We start from the raw sequence: 23541 nt of genomic DNA, 5'->3' as shown, positions 1-23541 counted from the left end.
CTATCACTATCACTCACTATTACTACACTATCACTATCACTCACTATTACTATCACTATTACTATCACTATCACTGTCACTATCACTGTCACTATCACTCACTATCACTATTACTATCACTGTCACTACCTCTCACTATCACTATTACTATCACTATTACTGTTACTACCACTCACTATCACTATGACTCACTATTACTACACTATCACTATCACTCACTATCACTATCACTCACTATCACTATCACTCACAATCACTATCACTATCACTCACAATCACTATCACTATCACTCACTATCACTGTCACTGTCACTACACTACAGATACTAACACCACCATCACCAATACTCATCAATGTTTCCCAATCTGTCATCCCTCAATGGCGAGATGCTTCTGTCCCCACTGGCTGTGGCCCTTTTTCAGCATCCACTTTATCTTCCTCCTCTCCTGCTTTTACTTCAGGGAGGGCAAATGCCTGTGTTTGCCTCATTTCTTTCTCCAAGATTGGTGAAGAATAAAGGAGCAAGCATCCATCTAGATGGACGTAGAAGGAACCTCACCGCTCTCGCCCCTGATATGTCTCCTTATAGAGGCAAAACCACGGTCAGGTGCAGTCCTCCTGGAGCTTTCCTGTGGGTGCTGCTGCTGCTGGTTGTCAGCTTCACCACATCTGGAGTGAACTAAACCCAGGAATGGCAGAGCGGCACACCTGTGAGGGAGTTTTGCTTAATCATTTGAAGTGAGAAGATTCACATCTAATACCCGTCTTTGAGGTGGGAAGAATCATATTTAATCCAGATCTTTTGGAGGTGGGAAAACCTACCTCTAATCTGGGCCACTCCTTCTGTTGGACACGGAAGAAGGAAGCTTGTTCTCTTTGGCTGCTTGCTCTCAGTCTTGCTGGCAAATCCATCCCTGCACTGACACTGGAGCTTCCTTCTTCAGGATTCTGGTGTATTCTGAAGACATTCAGCCTCTTGACCTGAACAACTAAGTTATTCTTGTAAATCCCCTTTTATATGTATATATGTGTGTGCATAATAACACACTATACATAAATATACATACATATATATGCATATCTCCCTCTCTCTCTCTACACACACACACACACACACACACACACACACACTATGTTCTGTTACTCTAGACAACCTTAATTAATTCTTGCATTCTGAGACTGGAGCTCTCTGGCATCCTTTTGGAAACGGGAAATGGGAAATGGACAACCTAGGCAGGCAGCTGTCTGTTTGCAGGTGCATCAGGCAATGTCTACACGCCCTGTTCTGAGCTGAGCATCTCTACTCACCCAGAAATGATGACACTCTGGAGTTAGTGGTGTGGGAACAGGAGGGGAGGGGAACTTCAGTGCGCTCAGCAGCCTACCCTGAGGGAGAATCCCAGGGCAACAGTATACCTCATTCTCTGCAGAGGCCTCTGCCTTTCACTTCCCAGGTCCTTTGTTGGGAGCCGACTCCTAGCAGAAAGCGGCTATCATCTTTGCAGCCATCTCAGGCCATATACCCTGACAAGAGACTTGTTTTCAACAGCCTACAACAGCTGAGCACACTCTGATAAACATCTTGTTTTTCTCACATATCTTGTTTTGCTGCTTAGTGACCGACCCCAGCTACAAGGTGCACATGGTAAAGTGTCTTCATCTGCATCCCCCTTGCCTGTGCTTATATACACCCAGGATTTCCTTTCAATAAACGAGACTTGAGCAGACTCTCTGTCTTGTCTCCGACCTCACTCTCTCTTGCTAGACCATGTTGACTGACCTGAGGACCGGAGCACTTGGCCCCCAAACGTGGGGCAGCGCGGAGCAGCGTGGCCTGGGTCAGTCCTTAAAATCCCATCAGAACTCCTGCTTAGGGTCTTTGCTTTCTTTAGTATCTCTGGGGGTTTCAAAGCTCTCTCTCTCTCCAAGTGTGGGCCATTTCCAGGTCAGGAAATAATTTCTCTCCTGCTCCTGAGAGCATTCTGCCTTCCAGCTCTGAAATCCTGAATTCAATTCATTCCCTCTCTCTCTCTCTCTCTCTCTCTCTCTCTCTCTCTCTCTCTCTCTCTCATTTGCTCTTCTGATCCTTCTGTAATTAAGTGGCACAGTTCCTCAGCCTATTATAAGCCAGGCGGCTTTCATTAACAGAGCTGAAGCACACATGGCGTGAACTTGGAGAGGGAGGTGAGTTCATTTCCATCAGTTTGATCCAGCACCCACTGTGTGCCCAGAGTTTAGATGGGTCCAAATTAATTCCCCCGTATTTCACGGTCTCTAAGATGCAAGGTCCCTTCTGGTGGTACCTCCTGGGGTTTGAGCTGCCTCGTTAGAAAAAAAAGAGCCCTTGAATGAAATAATCACCCAGGCTGTCCCCTCTCTGGGATACTGGTGTTTCATCTCTGGACAGAGGGAAGGGTGGAAACCTTTGGTGAGAACATCCGCACTCTCTTTATTCTTGGTCATTGAATTTTTCTGAGTTATTTTTGAAAACGAGGCAGAGGTCAGATGAGAGAGACTGGGAACCCTTCTCCCACCTCTTCCCTTTAGTCTGAAAGCAGGGATCCTTCATGTGTTATTCGGCCAGTTTTGAGGGTGGGGATGAAGTGGCTGCTAGCAGGAAGGTGAGGGGCTGTGTAGACGTAAGAGACCAGGTGAGCAGAGCTGGAAAGAGGCCTAGCTGGCTGGCTCTGGAGTTGAGTATATGGGGGTTGAGAGGAGGCGGCCTGGAAAGACTCAGCCTCACTCAGTGGGTGCTTGTGTAGTCTCAGATCTTTAACTCCAGCCTGGCCAACTGACTGGCAACATGAAGACATCTTCACTGCTCTCTCTCTCCCTCTCTCTCTCTCTCTCTCTCTCTCTCTCTCTCTCTCTCTCTTTCTCTGCCCTCCAGGCTGTACCTGATAATGCTTTTTTAAAATCTAAAGCACTTCTCTTTTTTTCTCTGCTGCTGCTAATCTTGTCTGTCTTGGATTATTATCTTGGCTTGATGAGAGCAGCTTCGACTTCCTCCCCCACCTCCAAAGATGGCTGAATAACAGAGCCAGGATCTCTGCTCTCAGACTGCAGCTGGAAAGGTGGGAGGAAAAGGAGTCCCAGTCTCTCCAACTTAAAGTCTGCCTTGTTAACAAAAATAACTCGGAGCCTCAAGCAGGAGACTCTGAAATGTCTCGGGTGCCTCATCCTGACCTTGGCTTGGCATGTCCCTGCTTCCTTTCCTTATCTGATGCACAGCTACATGCCTCACCCTGAACTCTGAGGCTCTCAGTTTATCATGAGACACTGCTGAGAGGGCTCAGGGTGCTATTAATGATTACTCTAGAGCAACAGACATACGGTGGATATCTTAGGCAATTGCCTTAGACAAACTGTGTGACTCTATCTAGGGCTCAGAATACTGTTAATGATTACTCCAGACTGCAGTGGTCCTCAACCTTCCTAATGTTGCTACCCTTTCATACGATGTTGTGGTAACCTCAACCATGAATTATCTTGTTGCTACTTCATAACTGCAATTTTGCTACTGTTACGAATCATAATGTAAGCATCTGTGTTTTCTGACGGTCTTAGGTGATCCCTGGGAAAGGATTGTTCAACCCCCAAAGGTCACAACCCACAGGATGAAAACCACTGCTCTAGAGCAACAGACATACACTGAAATTACCTTAGGTAAAATGGTTGGCTCTATCTAGGGCTCGGGAGGCTACTAATGATTGCTCCAGAGAAATATAGAGGCAAACTTCGTGACCGTCTCCAGGGTGACATCCTTGCTCCTGCCCCAGAGATCCTATTTCCTCTAGTCTGTCTGTCTGTCTGTCTGTCTGGGACTCTATTACCCTACTTTCTTCTCTCATACATTTAGAATAATCCTTTATCCCATTTGTTAAGACTTGTTTTTTCAGAAGAGCCTTTCTTAATGATCTCAAAGGTATACTTTTCTAGAACCTTCTATGAAACATCTCTCTAGTGTGACTGATCATTCCTTGGAGGGTCTTCATTGCTGCTCTTATTTTTCCTGCATATGAAATCTGCTGGTTGATATTTACTCCCCCTGTCAAAGTAAGTACAGGTGCTCAGAAGTCAGGAACCATGTTGGGGCTTGCACAAATATGCCTCCAGCACGACGTTGGTGCCTGAGTCAATGAGGAAGTCAGATAATCACTGGAAGATGGTTATTCATTGGTTCCTAATGTAGGAGACTCCTTATAACTAATCAAGGGTGTGTGTGCGTGCATGTGGGTGCGTGTGTGTGTGTGTGTGTGTGTGTGTAATGAATATAGCTTTAGAAGACAGAAATAATATCAAAGGAATGGTACACTATCTTTCCCTTTCAATAATGATAACACCTTTTGGAGACAGAAAGCCAGTATGCTGAGTATTTAAATGCTTTAGGCTCTGTGAAGTCAGTGTTCTGTGACACACTGAGCTGCAGACATGTAACACAATCAGGAGTATTGCATGTTATTCGTGTTCAATGCAGAACCTGCAGGAACTGCAGCCATGAGGGATCACCTGTCCTTCATCTTGGAGTGTGTAATCTTCCAGCATCCATGCCACAGGCACACTTTTTTAAAATTTATTTATTTATTTTATGTATATGAGTACATGGTAGCTCTCTTCAGACACACCAGAAGAGGGCATCAGATCCCATCACAGATGGTTGTGAGCCATCATGTGGTTGCTGGGAATTGAACTCAGGACCTCTGGAAGAGCAGTCAGTGCTCTTAACTCATGAGCCATCTCTCCGCCCCTTTTTTAAGGTATGAGAAGCCTCAAACCTTTCTCAGGTCTTGACATTACTGCACTGTTTGGAGTTCAGTACAAGGCACACAGAAGCTAACCATGTGAGTACATTGAGTGCAGGTCCCTGATGCACTTCATGCCAGACAAAAGCCTCATTCCTGGCCCACCTATCTGTGATGATCTGAAGCAAGCAACAGTCTTTCTCCCTCTTTGTCCCCCTTTTTCTTCCCCTCCTCTCCTTATCTCCTGTAGGTTAGGTTCACCTCACATAGACTGTGTAGCTAAATATGACTTTGAATCCTCCCACTCTGTCTCCATCTCCTGAATCCTGGGATCACAGGAGTCTGCCATCATAGTTGGTTAATGTGGTTCTGAGGATTGAACCCATGCCAAGCAAACCCTCTACCAAATGAGCTACTTCCCCAATGTGATCGGCGCTCTCTCTCTCTCTCTCTCTCTCTCTCTCTCTCTCTCTCTCTCTCTCCCTCTCTTTCTCTCTCTCTTTCTCTCTCTCTCTCGCTCTCTCCCCCTCCCTCCCTCCCTTCCTCCCTCTTTCCTCTTCCCTCCCTCCCCCTCTCTCTCTCTTTCTCTCCCCTCCATATATGTGTGTATGCTTTCTTTTTTCTCCATTTCTAGTTTTATCACTTTTCTTCATCTTTATATGCTGTCCCCTTTAAGATGCCTTAAGTGTACTAATTTCTCTCATGATGTTATCTGACTTTTACAGGGGACAAGTTTTAAAAGGGAAATGCTTCCAAGGCTTAGAAAAAGTATAGTAGAAAAAGAGGCATACTGTTTAGATGTGTCCCAGTGCATCTTGGGTGATACTGAGCAGGTCAGAAGACTCCAGTTTTATTATCTGAATTCAATTAGTTGTTCATTCAAAATTTATTTACTTAATTACTGCTAACAAATCATGTCCTTGCTGCCTCCAAAGGACTCGGTCTGAGGAAGGTGACAAAATCCAGATCCTACCTATGATCATGTCAGGCCTGTGGGAAGGCCGGTGCTTGGGAGCAGAGTGTGAGATGGGCAGGCAGTGAGGCAGTGACCTGCCACAAAGACGACAAGGTGGGAGGTTTTGTGAACACAGGAGAAAGCTCTTTGTGCCTCTGGCTGAGGTTTCTTTCCCTCACTTTTGTCCACACAATGGACACACAATGGGCTCTGCTTCTGGGCTCAGGACTCCCAGATCTGGAACCGAGAGGCTCTACCTCGAATAATCACACTAGGGTCAGACAATGTAACAGTTGACAAGAGGGGCCAGGAACCTTCCTCTCTGAGAAGCCTCTTTGTTGGCCCCAAGGAGACCAAGTAGGACTGCCTTATGGTGGGAGTGTTCAGTACTGTCCTTCCATAGGGGCCATGCGGCTGTACTTAGACTAAGAGAATAACTAAGAGACTATCAATGATAACAACTGTAAGTCCAGTATTTGGGAAACTGAGGTAGGAGGATTGTGAGTCTGAGGCCAGTGTTGGCTATACAGGAAGTTCCTGGAAGAGTCCCTTGATACAAAACGGCCAGCTCACAAAGCAGACAAGAAAACTGGACTCAGGAGGTTGCCCTTATATCTTTGTGCACATATATACATAATATATATATATAACAATAATAATAGTGAAAAATAGGCTATCAGTTTGAGAGTAGAGGGACTATGGGAGGATCTGGAGGTAGAAAGAGAAAGGGGAAAGTGATGTAATTCTACTGTAATTAAAAATATGTAAAGAACAACTTAAGCTAAGAAAAATGTAGTTTTCTGGAGCCTTATCTCCTACATTTGTTCTCTGGTGGAGTGGTTCAACAATGTGAATTTGAAAAAAAACTAAAAAACAAAATAAAAAAAAAAAGTAACTTACAAGTCTCCAGCTATTGGAGAATGAATATCATAACTGCAACGAGTTGGATTGTTGCAGATCAAAGCCATAGTATCTTTGGCTATTTTTAGCCTCTTAATTGTCATTGGTTGTCCACCTCTGTGTCCCACCTAATGTCTTTGTGACTAGCAGATATGCCATTTAAAAATGTTAACTGAAGATTAGCTTCCACCAACCCCAGAGCTAAGTATCTCTTCAGGTAGTATCTAAGGCTTAGAGCAGATCCCTCTGTTTCACTATAACCTTGTCAACCTGACATCTCCACTAAGGTATTACTTAAAATTCTTTAACTTATGTCTTTCTTTTTGTTCTGCAATCATAAAAAGTTTATGAAAGGTTTCCACATCAGAATATGTTACTTGGGTAACTTGAATCAGCATGCCTGGGAAATAGCCATTTGCATTTGTCTCCAGCATAAACTGTCTCTTATTCCCTCTGAGTGTAGAGCTGTGATCTCCATCAAGACATGTGGCCTTATGGTGCACCAAGGAGTTGACATGTTATCAGTGTGGTTACCAAAAGTGTCAAGGCTGCAAAATGGAAGTCATTCTCATTCATTTCTTCAATGGAGGTCATTCAGTTCTTCAGTGGAGGTCATTCAGTTCTTCAGTGGAGATCATTCAGTTCTTCAGTGGAGGTCATTCAGTTCTTCAGTGGAGGTCATTCAGTTCTTCACTGGGGGTCATTTACTTCTTCAACTTCCTTTACCCTGCAAGTGTGCATGTGTGCTTGCTGACTGTGAAGACAGCACCAGACACAGTACTTACTTTAGGCCCTCAGTCCTGCACCTTCATGAAAGGCCATGGGGTGGAGGGTTGGTAAACTATCTCACTACATCCTTTCCTTGTCTTTCCAAAGGTAGCGGTAGCAGATGGAGGGATGGACAGAGGCTCTTTTAAATTCCATATAGGAGGCTGGAGTTAGCACATACATGTGACTAGCTCAGCACAGTTACCATTAATGGCTTGTTTAGAGTTAACCCTCCTCCATCCCAGATGCCCCTGGAGGTGTACAGGTTGGTGCTAGCACATATTAACTACACTCAGCAATGTGAGAAGTGTCTGCATCCACACATCCAGAGAATGAGGGAAGAGTGCAAAGAAGTGATCACAAGAGAGACATCACAAGTCCTAGAGACATTTCTTGATCAGAGGGCCAAGACTGAGCTCCAGGATGCCTAACCACCTCCGTTTCTCCTGCCTCCTGATTCTCCCTGTATAATCTGCTGGCTGGTGAATGGGAAGGCAGGAGGTTTTTTTAGGGTGTTAATCCACTGACTTCTCAGATTGCCAGGTCTCTACATAAAACACAGCTTAAAGACTGAATTCCTTTTTCTGCTCATTGGTATTTGTGATGACAGGCAGAGCTACCAGATTCAGTGTGCCAGTTACAGGATGCCACATGGTACTGTTGGGCATTTTAAAGAGAAATAGATCATCTACATTAAATATCCGGAGTAGTTCTCTTAGACATCGAGCATCTCCTAAGCATCGAGACATTGAGCTTAGTTTATTTTTCTTTCTTGCAGTTGTAGTTGAGGCAGTCCCATGAGGAGCTGGTGCTTCGCACAACATGTGCATGACGGCCTTTCTTTGACACGTCTTCCTCCTCTTAATACTTATGTGTAAATTCTATATTTAAGCCAACCTCAGCTTTGTTTCATAAAAGAAATAATGTCTAACCTATTTTAGAAAACCAAGAATATGGGGCATATTAAAAAACAGTAATTCTTGCCTACCACACGATAATTGAGAGCTGAAGTCACCACTCACAACTTTTGGGGAAAAAAAAGTTAACTTTTTTGTTGTTTTTCCTTCTGCTCTTTATTTTCATATTTCAAAATGGTGGGCTTCTCCTGCTATTTCTTGACCCTTCAGGTCTTTGCTGCCTGGTTGCAGAGAGGGAGAACTTGGCTCTTTTCTGTCCCATCCCCAACCTCACCTCCATACAGCTAAATTTCTTCAGCTCTTCGTCCTCCCAGGACATCCACTTTACAATCTTCCCCAAGTGCTCCATGGCCATGGTGTGTGGTCTGTGATCCTGACTACGCTGTCCACAGAATGACACATGTTCTTTGGTGGCTGTCACTAGGACTCTGTGACTCACATTTACTTTAGTCAGGGTTCTATTGCTGGGAAGAGACACGATGAACATAGCAAATATTATAACAGAAAGCATTTAATTGAGGCTTGTCTACAGTTCTAGAGGTTTAGTCCATTTTTATCATGGCGGGGAGCATGGTGGTACCCAGGTAGACATGGTACTGGAGAAATAGCTGTGAGCTTTACATTCAAAACTGCAGGCAGAAGGAAGAGAGAGACAATGGGACATGCTTGGGCTTTTGAAACTCCAAAGCCCACCTTCAGTGACATACTCCTCCAACAAGGTCACACCTACTCCAAAAAGATGACACCTCCTAAACCCTCTTAAGCAGTGCTATTCCCTAATGACCAAGCATTTAAATATAGGAGCCTGTGGAGCCGTTCTCATTCAAACCACCACATCTACCATCAGAGTACAAGACAGGACACACTTTCCTGGTGACTTCAAAGTTTGAGTCAGTCAGAGCCATGCAGCCTGCAGGCTGGAGAGTTTATTTATGTGTATGAGCCCTTCAGAGCCTTCTCTGTCCAGCCTTGCTTACCTTTGAGCACAAGGTGATTGAGAGTGATACCACACAGTAGGACTTCTTCCCACAAAGTAGACACTAATTTAACACCACAGGGCAGTAGCATCACAAAATGCATGGCTTTCATCTTGAAGCAAACAAAAGTTTATTCTGAAGCCATTTTGAGTAAGTAACCATGGCCAGGGAACACAGATTTGGGATACTCTAAATTCCATGTTCCAATGTGGAAGCAGTTTAATGAAGTTTTTATAGTTTTATAGAACAAAAACATCATAAATCAAGGCAAGTTTAAAATGGACAGAGGGGATGCATCAGAGAGGTGGTTACAGAAAGATGGGGGAAGCATTTTTTTAGACATGAGATGCTATCTGATGTTGTTCTTAGCTTCTGGGTTGGTGGAAGCTAAGTCAAGAGATTCCAAAATGTTTCTACTTATTAGAAGTGGGCAAGGAATGGCCATCCCAGGAGCTAAAGCTAGCCCAGGATAAGCTAATTAGCTTCTAGACCCGTGATGTTCCAATTTCTCTGCAGTACTGAACTTCTAATTAGTCAGTTGTCTCTGCAGACACAGCTTCTTCTCAGTATCTCATTCATAATGCGTTCCTTTCACAAGAATGGCAAGAGCTGGTGAAGGGCCCTCCACGAGGATGAAGCCAGCTGGCTAGAAGTCAACAGAGAAGCTGTAGGAAACCATCTTGCTGATTCCAGTCCTCTACACAGCACTGAACAAATAGGTGGGGGAACCCAACTTCCAGTTTCCATCTGAGAGTTCATAGCTGTGGTTGTTCAAGTGATTGACTGAGGGAATATTTGGGGTTTTGCTTATCTTGGGGTGCTGATGCAACCAGCCCTTCTCTAAAACCTTAAATTTAGAGTTCAAAATCTAGAAAAGAAAAAAAAAAAAGCATGTCCCAAATCAGCTGAAGGAATGAAGTGATAAAGGCCAGGGCAAACTTAAACAAAAATAGGGACTAGGAAAACATTAGAAGTAGCCACACTGTGTGCTAACACTGGAAAACATCCAATTGATAAGCTTTCATCTAGCTTAACTAAAGGATTCAGATGAATCAAGCTAGCGGCTATGCAGATGACTAATGGGATACGAAATGTGTCTTCATCAGGGTTTCTATTACTGAGACAAAACACCATGTCCAAAAAGCAAGTTGGGGAGGAAAGGGTTTATTTGGCTTACACTTCCAGATCCTGGTCCATCATTGGAGGAAGTCAGGACAGGAAACTCAAGCAGGGCTGGACCCTGGAGGCAAGAGCTGATGCAGAGATCCATGGAGGGGTGCTGCTTACTGGCTTGCTCCCCATGGCTTGCTCAGCCTGCTTTCTTAAAGAACTCAGGACCATCAGCCCAAGATGGCACCACCCACAATGGGCTGGGCCCTCCCCCAATGATCATTAATTGAGAAAATGCCTTACAGCTGGATCTCGTGGAGCCATTTCCTCAACTGAGCCTCCTTTCTCTCTGATGACTCTAACTTGTGTCAAGTTGACACACAAAATAAGCCAGTAAAACTCACCCCTTGCCATCTTGACACACAAACACATCACTATTAAGCCACAACCCTCCCTTTCTTATTCACCCTCAAGATCTCACATTTAAAACACAAATAATTTTAAAAGTTCCACAGTCTTTACACATTCAAACACATTAAAGTTTCAATCTCCTTAAAATATTCAATCTCTCTAAAAATCCAAAAACTCTTTTAAAGTTTAAGGTCTTTTAGCTGTGGAGGCCTGTAAAAAAAAAAAATCAAAATTAAATTAAATACCTTCTTCAAGTAGGAAGAACCAGGGCACCGTCACAAGCTGAACCAAGCAAAACTAAACTCCAACAGTATAAATAGTTCAACGTCCAAAGTCTAGGATTCACACATGATCTTCTGAGCACTCCGAAGGCTTGGATCACTTCTCCAGCTCTGCCCTCTGCCACACACAAGCTTGTCTTCTAGGCTCTGGCTGGCTCCACTCCACTGCTGCTGCTGTTCTTGGTGGTCATCATGTGGTGCTGGCATCTCCAAAAGAGCGAAGTCGTCTGTGGCAACTGGGCAGCACTTTAACCAATAGTCTGTCATAGGCTCTCTTCGTGGTACCAAGCCTCAGCCAAATTGCATGGACCCTTAAGTTCTGAGACTTCAACTGCCACCATAGCCACTGCTATACTCTCACAGTGCCAAGCCTCAGCTGCTCTCCATGACCCTTTCATGCCTTCAAAACCAGTACCATCTGGATGACTCTTACACATGACCAACTGCCAGCACAAGGTACAACCGTGATTACTTCTGGAACATAGCCTCTATGCTTTCTCAGAACACTTCGTAGAAAATTTCACCTCAGTGATACCGATCTTTCCTTAATCACCCTAACGAGCCTTAATTGTCCCAGCAACATAAAAGTTTCACTTCAGTAATTATGGTATCTTGTTAATCACATCTGATTTTTGGGCCCCAGATAACCAGAACCACAGAATCTTAAATCAAAACAGCAATGGGCCTAATAGAGTCTTTACTCTTCCCTCTGAAACGTCACAAGCCAGGCCTCTATCTTCTGCACTGCTCCCAACATTCTTATCTTCCAAGCTCCCAGAGCATCCCACTGATGTCTCAACAACCAAAGGCTTTTCTAGCCCAGAGTTCCAACGTCCTTCTATAAGCCTCCCCAGAACATGGCCAGGTCTGTCACAGCAGTACCCCACTACACTGGTGCCAGCTTACTTTAGTTGGGGTTTTTATTACCGAGATGAAACACCATAACCAAAAAGCAAGCTGAGGAGGAAAGAGTTTATTCCACTTACACTTCCAGTCCAGCATTGGAGGAATTCAGGACAGGAACTCAAGCAAGTTAAGCAAGAACCTGGAGGCAAGAGCTGATACAAAGGCCATGGAGGTGGGGTGGGGGATGTCCTGCTTACTGGCTTGCTTCCTATAGCTTGCTCAGTCTGCTTTCTTAAAGAACCCAGGCCCACCAACCGTAGGATGGCACCATCCACCATGGGCTAGGCTCTTCCCTCATTGATCACTAATTGAGAAAAATGCCTTACAGCTGAATCTCATGGAGGCGTTTCCTTAACTGAAGCTCCTTCCTTCCTCTCTGATCACTCTTGACTTATGTCAGGTTGACACATAAAACCGCAAGTACAATACCCAACCACCTATCATGAGGAAAAGGCAAATTGAAGGCAAGGTGGTTTCCCTTGACATTTGTTAGGATGGCCATTATCCAGAGAAAATAGCAAGTGTTGGCTAGGGTTTGTGGACACCAGAACCTCTGAACAGTGTTCACAAGGAGGTAAAATGATGTGGCTTCTGTGCAAATAAACAGCAAGGAGTTTTCTCAAATTCTTCATTTTCTTAAGAACCAAATTGCCTATGGTCCATCAGAATATGAACAGAGGCAGGGGCACTGTGGAGACATGAAGCTGTCTCTGTCAAGGGGGCCAGAAACAGAAGGATCTAAAGAGGAAGGAAGTGTTCCTTGGGGGTCCACCACCTTTGAGACACTTCCTTTGTGCAGGCCCTGCCTCCCAAAGCAAATAGCATCACCAAGGGTCTTTGGCAGTGGGGTGGGGTGGTGAGTGATATTTCATATTCAATCCATAATGCTCACATGGGCAAAGTTCCCTGGCTAAGAATCTCTGTTCTGTATTAGCATTTCTCAGGCATTTCAGGGTGTGGATCTGAATCACATGGGGGGGAGGAGAGAGAGAGAGAGAGAGAGAGAGAGACAGAGAGAGACAGAGAGACAGAGAGATCAGAGAGGGGTCTTTCAAATAAAGACAGTTGGTCCTCTCTCTGGAGTCTCTGTTGGGTCCTTCTGGTTGGGTCTGGATGACTCACATTTTCAGCCAAGTCTTAGGTGGTGCTGATGCTGTCTGGGGTCTTTGCCGCTGCATGATGGCCATTCCAATGGCACCACTGATGTTTCCAAAACCCAGAAATACTAAGACGAGGACAGCAAGCAGACTCTTGGTTACAGAACTCAGTTTAGAAATCATGATGCTATAAGAAATCAGAAGGCAGCTGCAAAGTTCATGGTTTAGGATCAGCTGAAGATTCCATTTTTACATTTGTTCTAAATTTAGTGATCCCACCCCAGTGCAAATATGACCGGGGGGATGAGAAAGAAGAAATGACCTTGGGAAAAGGAGAGTACTGCATCTTCATTTATGATGCAGCCACCGCCCACTGGTTCTTGCTCAGTGTGTTCCAGGTACTCCCGCTAAATGGTCCGTGATGCACTTTATATAAATTTCCAGGGACTGTGTGCAAAAGACTATACAATGCTTCACTTACCGCCACCTAATTTTTAATACTTTGAGTATTTGGGGCTGGAATAGCAGAAAATTGCTGGGATGATTGTGGCACACACTTCTGCAGGCTGGAGAAAGAACAAGAAATCACCATAGCATGAGCGTGACTGGATGGTTTATATTTAATCTTCTGGGTTTACAAGACATGATGGAATTCTACAGGGGCATTTTAAAAGTCATTGCTTTCTAACTTTCATCAGAGTCCACCCTGCATGCCTGGTACTAACACTTAATTATAGCCAAGGGAATCTGAGAAATGCAGTGGCTCCCTCCACCCTCACCCCAGCAAACAGCGAGCAAAATCAATAGCCCTGTGCTGGCAACAGGATGCTGTTCTTCCCTTCATCTCCTCCGCTCATCTGCAATTGCTTTTATTACTGCAGTTCATTTAATGAGACCAGAGCATTTGGAGCCAGATGGTGACGTTAGTTCAACTGGAAGACTCTAACAGAATTGAGTTCAAACCAGGTTAAAAATAATGGAATTACAAATTCCAGTGGTCATTGTCTCATGGTATTAGGCTCTGGGTACTTGTTAGACACCAGAAGTGAGCACCAGCTTCGAATGGAAGACCTGAAATACAGTTGAGTGAGACCTGGTGGGCTCATACGCTCACTCATTCCAGCGCATGCTTCATTACGCTCCGTATCACAAACACGGCCACTGTGGTTTCTGAACCACGGCCTCTGTAGTGTACAGAGAGGTATAGAGAGTGTAGAGGTGGCAGGCAGAGCTAAGCAGACAAGCAAAATCTCCTGTGTGTGTGCCGTCTCTAGGAAGGGAGGAAGCTGGCGTTGAGAGACAGGATGGTGCGGGGTTTTGAGGACCTGGGTAAGGAATAGTCTCTATTCTGTTGAGTCCACAGTTATGTTCCCCTCCCCCCAAAGGACGAAATGCAACGAGAGAAGATAAACATCATACAGGGAGACCCAAGCCTCTCTGAATGTCTCCTGCTGTGGGCTAAAGTCCCTCGGTGAGGTCCAAACTTCAAAAGTGGCCTCAGACTGGAATTTTTCCACAGGAAAAGTCAGCAGTAAATATTGACACCGGAATCAGTCATCTCTACTGAGGTTCCAGATTGCTCCAGCCAGCCAGGCAGCTAGGTCGCAGGTGACCAGGATAAGACAGCCGCCCTCGGAAAGAGCTGTCATCCCGAAGCCTGTAGAGAGGCCGTCTCCCTGGCTCTGGGCCGCAGTCCTCAGGATGGAGCAGGCAATGCTGAAGACGCTGGTTATGTTGGTGCTGGGTATGCAGAACTGGTGTGCCTCAGGTAAAGGACACATGCCACCACGCTGGCCACCTGCTCTAGGGGACCACAGCCCTCTCGGCGCCTCATCTCCTCTCACTGTGGCCTGTGTGCTTGCTGTCCAGGTTTCCCGGTGTACGACTACGACCCTTCCTCTCTGCAGGAGGCTCTCAGTGCCTCAGTGGCAAAGGTGAACTCGCAGTCCTTGAGTCCTTACCTGTTTCGGGCGACCCGGAGTTCCTTGAAGAGAGTAAGTGAATGGAGACACCTCCCGAGTCTTTTTTTTTTTTTTTCACCACCCCTGCCTTGTCTTCGATTACTTTGTTGAGTAGATTAATTTTATTTTTCTGTTTACAAAGATCACAGCCCGTTCTCTTCCATGCTGACTTTTTGGACTGTGAAGAAATTTCATTACTTTTTTTTTTCCCTGAGGCTCTCAAAGCTTCTTGGGACATCTAATTCTTCCCTCTGTGTTTTCCCTCTGACCTTGGCTTCTCTGTGTGTGTGTCCTGGTTTGGGGTGAAGAGCCCAGAAGCCCTCGTGATGTTGTTCGATTGGGAGATGCTGCCTAGTGAGAAAGAACCTTTCTTCCCACTCAGCATTGGGCTCTCAGTGTATATAGAAAAGAAACGCTGGCTTTTGAGTCAAAGAAACCCACCTGCTTTCATGGACTTTATGGTGCTGTTCACCTAAAGAACTCGGGAAATCGATGTTATCGTGGGTTTGCTGAGGCTCACTGTGGCAAAAGTGAGGGGGAATGGAGCAGGGTCCTAGAGAAGCCTTTCTCCTTCCTGCTTCCTGAGGAGTCTCGCTGTCTTCTTATTGGCTTCACGGGGCTCACAGGAAGGTAGGGACAGAAATGAGGAAGAAATAGAACAGACAAGCTCATGGGGGCAAGAGTGGAGCCATGTGGTCATGTGACCAGCAGCCACTACCTCCACACAGAGGCCACAAGGTCACCCCTACTGGCCACTCCCTTCTCCACCCTATTCTGGGCCACCATCTCTTCCACTCAGCTGCTCCTCAACAGCTTCATACTTCACTTTCCCAGCTTGCCTGCATGTGGGGCATGTCCCTTTGGTCCCCTTTTAGTTCTTCCCAAGATCAGGCTAGAGGGCTAGAGTCCCAGAATCTTGTATTCTGCTTCTCTTCAGATTACAAACACTGTCTTTATGCTAATCATCTCTCCTCTCATTTGACTGCAAGTGGCCAAAAGAAGCCCTCCACACTTCACCACCTTGTTCCTTCTGTCAGATATCTTTGTTCCCTGGTGGGATCATAAGGGGTGCCAAAGACAAAAAACCGAGTTTTCCTTCTCCCAAATGCAAAGCAAATCCATCGCTTCGGTTGCCTTTTTTCTAGCTGGTTAACAGATTGTGAAGGTGTAGGCTGAGCTATCGTGAGGCACCAGCCACACCCAGTACCTGACTGTCAAGGTTCACACTGAGCACTCTGGTGGGGAGGCCTTGGAGGTGGGTGTAGGCAGCTGCTAGCTAACAGCCAAGCCGCTTCTGGAAGAAAGCCACATCAGAATGAAGCTGCCTCTTCCTCCCACCCTATGTTTTGCTAGCACCCAGGCCACATTCCATTGGTACCAAATGCAATCTTCTTAGAATGTGGTAGAACCCACAGCTTCTTGCCAAACTTGCGGATCAACAGTTTAAATCCATTTGCAATTTAGCTATTGCTCACTACAGAGCAAAACAGCTTATTAAATAGGGGCACAAGGACGGATCCAGAGAGCAGGAACCTGGGACACTGTGGACGGGTAACCAGTGAGACATGGCCGACACAGCATAATCTGACATGTGGCCATCTTGGTATAGTCAGGCAGGCCTGACCTTCATGTACCTAAAGATAAGCCACTTACAGATGATGGATGTGGTTCTAGAAGATGCTTAGTACGACACTGACTGTCTCTGTGTTGCCCCCTTCCCCTGTGCACCTATGCCTGCCTATTCCTGATCTCCCAATGCTCTTCCCCATCATTCAATATATTGTTCAAGCTGCAGTCTCCATGGTCTCTCCTTGAGCTCTGCATTCCACAATGTCACAGGAGACACACAACTGCAAGCCCATGGGACAGAGATGGCCTTTACGTTATGTCCCGGTATTCTGTTCGTCATCTGTGTGAGACAGACTCCCTCACTAGTCGGGATGGTCTTTTGTCTCTGCAAACCCTTACAACCCCACCAGGGAATGAAGATATCTGACAGAAGGAACAAGGTGGTGAAGTGTGGAGGGCTTCTTTTGGCCACTTGCAGTCAAATGAGAGGAGAGATGATTAGCATAAAGACAGTGTTTATAATCTGAAGAGAAGCAGAATACAAGATTCTGGGACTCTAGCCCTCTAGCCTGATTGTGGGAAGAATTAAAAAAGTGAGTCTGAGAGAGAATGCTAAAGGTCTGGTCAATGGCTGTAGGTGACAGAAATTACTGTGGGTGGGAAGAACCATGGGTGCTTCATTCTGTAATGGTGTCCCACGACAGACAAGACCATGATTTGTCTGGAATTCCCCATCTCTCCAACATTGCAGTAAATGACTCTCCCTCCTCACACTGCTCTGACAACACAGGCCAGACGTTGTCCTGGGATGCTGGGCTCTGCTTTTTCCTCAGACAATAAGCCCTCATCCTCTGAGTCTCTGCTTACATTTCTCCTCTTCTGGAAGGTTCCTCTGAGTCTTTTATTCCGAGGCTACTTCCTCCCATCTCTCCCATTACCTTGTGCTCCCTGTCATTCTTCAACACGAACTACCAGAATGATCTTTAATTTTCTTACAAGCATCTGTAGGGAAGTACCCACTCTGTAATCACAGCTTCCTGATATCTTTTCTGCTCTGTCTCAGGTGCTCAGCACACAGGGAAGGGCTTGGTATATCACAACATCTCCTGTCCTCAGACCACCCAGGTTTTTTAAGGATGTTTGAAAGGTTTCCTAGGAGATGGCCTGTGTCTCAAGTTTTCTTATTTTAGGAATTGGTAGACATTTAGAAAATGTCATCACTAGTTTAAGAATTACAAGTAATATTTTGTGACCAGGTGAGTTCACAAGTATGAACTTTGAGTACCAAGAAGGAATTGTCAGCATAAATCTTTAAAAGCCATGTTGGCATTGGTGTGAAGGCAAACGTTCTGTCCGTCCTTCCTGCTTCCTTCTTCCCTCTCTTCCTTCCTCTCTCCTTTCCGTTTACTGTTATTTTGGGACAAGATCTCTCTCTAGGCCAGGTTGGCCTCAAGCTAGGAACCTCCTGGCTCAGCCTTCTGAGTACTGAGATTGGAGGTGTGCTCATGACACTCAACCTTCTGAGTACTGGGATCGGAGGTGTGCCCATGACACTCAGCCTTCTGAGTACTGGGATTGGAGGTGTGCCCATGACACTCAGTTTCTCTGGTTCCATAGTTTCCAGAGTTGCATGGCTTTTCTCTATGGGCTTCAGTCTGAGTGCATGCCACTGCACAGATGCCAACATGACACATAGCTTTGCCAGTGGGTAGGTGACCCTGTCTTTGATTTCTCATTGGGCAGGAAAAAAATCCTATCTACTACCATGAAGCTCAGAAACATGTCTAATGAGAATCCATGCTTTGCTTTTGTGAAGGTCAACCTCCTGGATGAAGATACACTGGTCATGAACTTAGAGTTCAGTGTTCAGGAAACCACATGCCTGAGAGATTCTGGTGATTCCTCCACCTGTGCCTTCCAAAGGGGCCACTCTGTGGTAAGTGACCCAGAAAGAAATGCAAGGGAGAATGTCCCTACTTTCATGACCACGAGTGGATCAGGAGTCACCAAAGGAACTTGGTCATTGCCTGTCTGCCATTTGGGCACACACTGGATCACCACATTTCCTAGCATGGGCTGTGTACTCTGGGACTGAAAGAGTGAGATCTTGAGCTGTGGAATCTGTAGTCTTCGGTGATATTGGTCAGCTCTTTAACCCTTACCACACCAGTGTCCCATTCTTTAAATTCCAGACAGAAGCTCCAGTGGGTAGCATGTCAGTGTCGTGAGGTTGGACGGTTTGTATCAGGCACAGTGAGTGCAAAGAGACCAAGAGCAAAGAAAAACCCCAACACTCGAAACTCTGTTGGACTGAGTGTAAACTGTGAGCCCACTGATGGATGGCATGCTGTCCACGATTAAGTGTTGCCCACAGTATCTCCCCTTCTCCATTCAGGTCACATGATATGTCACATGATGCATTCCTTGTGACCAGACTAATCAGCTGTCATGTGACAGAACCCTCTCTGATCGGAATGAAGCCCTCAGTCCAGAACCAAAATGTTTTCAGCAAATGAATGGTTTTCTGAGGTCCCATTACAGAGGGAATAATTTTGTTATTCCTCTCATGAAATTTCAACGAGATTCTGTTTTGCAGAGGATGTCACATGCACATACTTCTAACCAAATCTTAGGGCCGAATGATTTATCCATATCTATGTGTATATGCATGTGTGTGCATTTGTGTATGTACACACACACACACACACATATATACACATATATATATGTATGTATATATAGGTGTGTGTATGTAGAGGCCATATACTCAAATATATGGCATCTTTACCACTTGTTTCTGTTAAAGCAAGAATCGATTCCAGACAGCCCTTTGTACTGGAAAGGAAAGGCAGACTTTTCTTGGGGACTGGAATTAAGCTCATGGAGATACTTACACATACCCCTTTTTTGTTCTTTAGTTCTGGAGAGTGTTCACTTTGAAAAACTGAACCACCTCTGTGAATCCCTCCCTTCTGCCTTGTTTTGCAAGCCCTGCAGTTGATTGTCCAGAGGCTAACCTCTCCCACAGGGTGCTGAAGAAGCAACTCATGACTCTGTCTTTTCTAGCCAACAGCTGCTTGCAGGAGCACTGTGCAGATGTCCAAGGGACAGGTGAAGGATGTGTGGGCTCACTGCCGCTGGGCGTCCACATCCGAGTCCAACAGCAGTGAGGAGGTATGATGGGGAACTGTCTCCTTCCAGCTGCATCTGGGGTGGTCTGTGAAAGCTGAGCTGTTTGATAAGACAATTGAACACCTTTCAGATGCTGATAGATAGAATTCTGCTCACACAGCTGGAAACCCCCCACACACACACACACACTGAACAGCTACAGGCTCATTTTCTATAATCTTTACTTCTCCCCCCTGCCCCTCCCCGCCCCCGCCCCCTCCCCCCAGCCCCTGCAAACACACAACACAGCAACAGAGCTCTCACATCGATGGGGACAAGAAATAGTTCATTTTGGAGCTAACTCTGAGTGACCGTGGTCTGAGAGCATAGATTCCAATTACCTCACATGCTGTGTCCCAGCGTGATAGCTTGCTATTAATTTCATGTTTTCATAAGAACAAAACAATTAAAGTGTAAAAAAAAATCAAGACATTTTCAAATATGTTTGCAGAAATTTCATGTAGGTGGGAAACAACAAAGAGGGACTCTGCTATAGGCCATAGAGGTATCTGAGGTTGTTTTTAGCTTTGGGGTTGTTGGGAGCTAGGGATCTCTACATTCCCCAATGCATTTGACTTGGTAACCACAGGATGTTCAGCTATATACAGAGGTGTGTGGTAAAGGACTATCAGGGGCTAAGATACGCCACGCAAGTTGATCCAAGGCTGAGGCTTTGTAGCTTTCCACAGTCACAATATTTTAACCAGTCTGTCAGAGTTCTGGTCAGCAGTAACTAGTGCTGCGGTTCTCAACCTGTGGGTCACAACCCCTGTCACAGGGGCCACATAAGACCATCAGAAAACATAAATATTTATGTTATGATTCACAACAGTAACAAAATTATAGTTATTAAGTGGCAACAAAAAGAATTTTATGGTTGGGGGTCACTACGCCATGAAGAACTGTATTAAAGGGTTGTAGCATTAGGAAGGGTGAGAACTACTGCTCTAGGGGAACAGGGCTAATTAGAATCAATCTCTGTCTGTCTATCTGTATGCCCCCCTTTTCTAATTCTTTCTCCTCCAACCTCCCCTTAACCCTCTCATCTCCTCCCTCCCTCCCTGCCTCCCTGCCTCCCTGCCTCCCTCCCTCCCTCCCTTCCTCCCTCCCTCCCTCCCTCTCTTTCTTTCTCTCTCTCTCTCTCTCTCTCTCTCTGTATGTGTGTGTGTGTGTGTGTGTGTGTGTGTGTGTGGTGTGGTGTGTGGTGTGTGTGTCTGTGTGTCTGTATGTCTGCCTGCCTGTCTGTCTCTTCCCTTCTCTGAAATTTGGGACTTGATTTCAGAGCATCAATTACCAAATTTCAAAGTCTGTAGCTCAGTGGAGAGCACGGGGGAGTCTTTGTTAGACCACTGTTCAAAACTATTTGTTAGATATGCACTCTAGGTCAGGATACTTGACATTCATTTATCCTCCCTGATCTGCAACTTCTTCATCTGTTAAATGCTGAGTAATGAAGATACTCACTATTAACAAAATTTTTAGGGCAAAGGCCTGGGCTCCAGTTCCAACAGGCTATGTGAGCAACCCATTCCAATAAGCCAGCTAGAGAAATAGTGAAAAGCAAAAGGAGATTTATTTAATGGGACCACATTGGGAAAAGCAATAGACAAAAGGGTCTAGTAACCACCCCCCACCCCAAGTCCATCTTTTGAGTCTAGATATGAGTCTTAGATTTAAAGAAAAAAATTGGGCAGGAGGTTAGAGGTATGCATTAGTAAACAATTCTTATTCTTGAGTCTCCCATCATTATTTCATCCCCAATATGTCCTACATTCTGGTTAATAAATTGATAGTCTATTAATCACTGTTTTTGCCCAAAGAACCAACCTAGTTCCTACACAGGATGACTTCTGCTCCAGAATAATTGCTCCAGGGAGTCCAGGTGGGATGGGGATCCTGCAAAGGTTTGATCTTCCTGGAATTGAAAGTGACCTCAGGTTTGGGATACTGATACATCTTTGAGGCTTCAGCCTTGAAGGAGAATAAGCTAGGTCAGATAACGGCATCCAGAATGATTGGCATGCTAACCTCAAGTGTAATCGAGTGACAGAAGGGAGAAGGAGCCTTAGAGTCAGTCTTTCTTCTTGCTTTTAGTTACCCTATAGGCCCAAATGAGGCTTGAATGGATGTGAAATATCAGCTCCAGGGTCTGATGTATAATAGATGCTGAGTCAGTAGCAGAAGTCTTTTTGCCCCTTTTTGCTTTAGAGATATGTATTAGTTACCTTATTGGTTGCTGAGACAAAAACAACTTAAGGGGGGGGGGAGTCATTTGGGCTCACAGTTTGAAAGCACAGCTCATCATGGCAGCAAGGACAGCTTTAGTGTGACAACAGGAGCATGTGGTGCTGGTCACACAGTGTCTGAAGTTAAGAAGGAGGGGGGGGATGTTTTAGTTGGCTTTTTCCTTTTCTCTTTTTACTCAGCCTAGGACCCCAGACCATAGGACTTGCATTTAGAGCAGGTCTTCTCTTTCTTAAACCTCTTCATAGACTCCCTAGGAGGTGTGTCTCCTAGGTAATTCCTAATTCCATTAACAACCAACATTGACCATGACGAAGTGGTCTACAATATTACTATGAAATTAATGTTCCTCATCTGTGACTTGGTGTCACCTTTCTTCCTTGACTGCTTCCCATACTAGCCCTCATCTCCTAAGGCTGAGGAATATTCATTTTCATTCTCCTCATTTATAACTGATACCAGATAGGTGCTCAGTAAATACTTGTTAAAAGAACACAAGAAAGCTGGGGGAACATGGTCTAAAATACAGCACAAAGGACTCTTCTGGATTCCAATGGCAGGATTAACGGCACAATTACATCATTTGCTCATTTATAGTGGGATAAGATTTTTGACAGGTGTGTGTATCTTTTCCACTGTTGTGCAGCTGTATTAGAATAACGATTTCCATGTCTTCTATTCTTTCATTCAATTTTCCAAGAGAGAACTCTATTATGAACATTATACTAAAAGTGTATAAAACTACAATAAAGCTACAATGTCACTAAGCTACAATTCCCATGCCACACAATCTGCCTTATACACATGTACAGTGCACAGGGTTGGGGTATAGTTCCATGATGGTGGTCAAGGTGCTACCAGTATCCACATTCAGAACCCATTCATCATCTGGAGAGGAGGCTCCTAAGATGAATCCTTCCCTAGTCTACATTCTCCCACCCCTAGCAAATACAGATCTGCTCCACGGTGTCTTCCATCCTGGTCATTTCACAGAAATAGCCCCGTGTAACATATGCCCATTTGTGACTAGCTTATGTCACTTAGCCGGATGTTTTGCAGGCTCGTGCATGCTGTAGAATTATAAACATGTTTGTGTGTAATATGGAAAAGGGTATGAAGGTACTTCATTCCTTTTTATTGTGAAATAACTTTCCATTGTGTGGATACACTGTACGTGATTTATCTGTACACTAGCTGGTCAACATATGAGATGCTTATACATATTGGCTATTATCAATGGTGGTGCTGGGAGCATTTGTGCCACAAGTTTCTGGGGGTACATAGTTTTAATCCTGCTGGGAATGGAGTTACTGAGCGTACAGTAACTCTTAACTCTTAGCATCTTGAAGAACTTCCGAACTGGGTCCCATAGCCGCTGCTCTATTTCACATCCTCACCAGCAATGTGTGGAACTGCCTGCCTGCCTCCTGCCCGCCTTCCTTCTCTCTCTCTCCCTCTCTCTCTTGTTCTCCTCCTCCTCCTCCTCCTCCTCCTCCTCCTCCTCCTCTTCCTCTTCCTCCTTCTCCTCCTC

The 23541-nt window shown here is 45.2% G+C and overlaps 1 protein-coding gene across 1 annotated transcript in view; it reads left to right on the top strand.

Moving 5' to 3' along the window:
* Positions 1 to 14608: 14608 nt before the first annotated feature.
* Spp2 (secreted phosphoprotein 2) overlaps positions 14609 to 23541 on the top strand; it is an 18993-nt gene continuing 10060 nt past the window's right edge. The window contains exons 1-4 of the mRNA XM_028755381.1: positions 14609 to 14833; positions 14935 to 15059; positions 18412 to 18531; positions 19662 to 19769. Of these exons, the coding sequence (XP_028611214.1) occupies positions 14767 to 14833; positions 14935 to 15059; positions 18412 to 18531; positions 19662 to 19769 (420 nt within the window). The 5' untranslated portion in view covers positions 14609 to 14766. The remainder of the gene's footprint in view (positions 14834 to 14934; positions 15060 to 18411; positions 18532 to 19661; positions 19770 to 23541) is intronic.

This window comes from Grammomys surdaster, unplaced genomic scaffold (genome assembly GCF_004785775.1).
Source record: "Grammomys surdaster isolate TR1022 unplaced genomic scaffold, NIH_TR_1.0 126059, whole genome shotgun sequence".
NCBI classification, from domain to species: Eukaryota; Metazoa; Chordata; class Mammalia; order Rodentia; family Muridae; genus Grammomys; species Grammomys surdaster.
The sequence above is the reverse complement of the archived record's forward strand: the minus strand, read 5'-3'. Positions and strand labels throughout refer to the sequence as shown.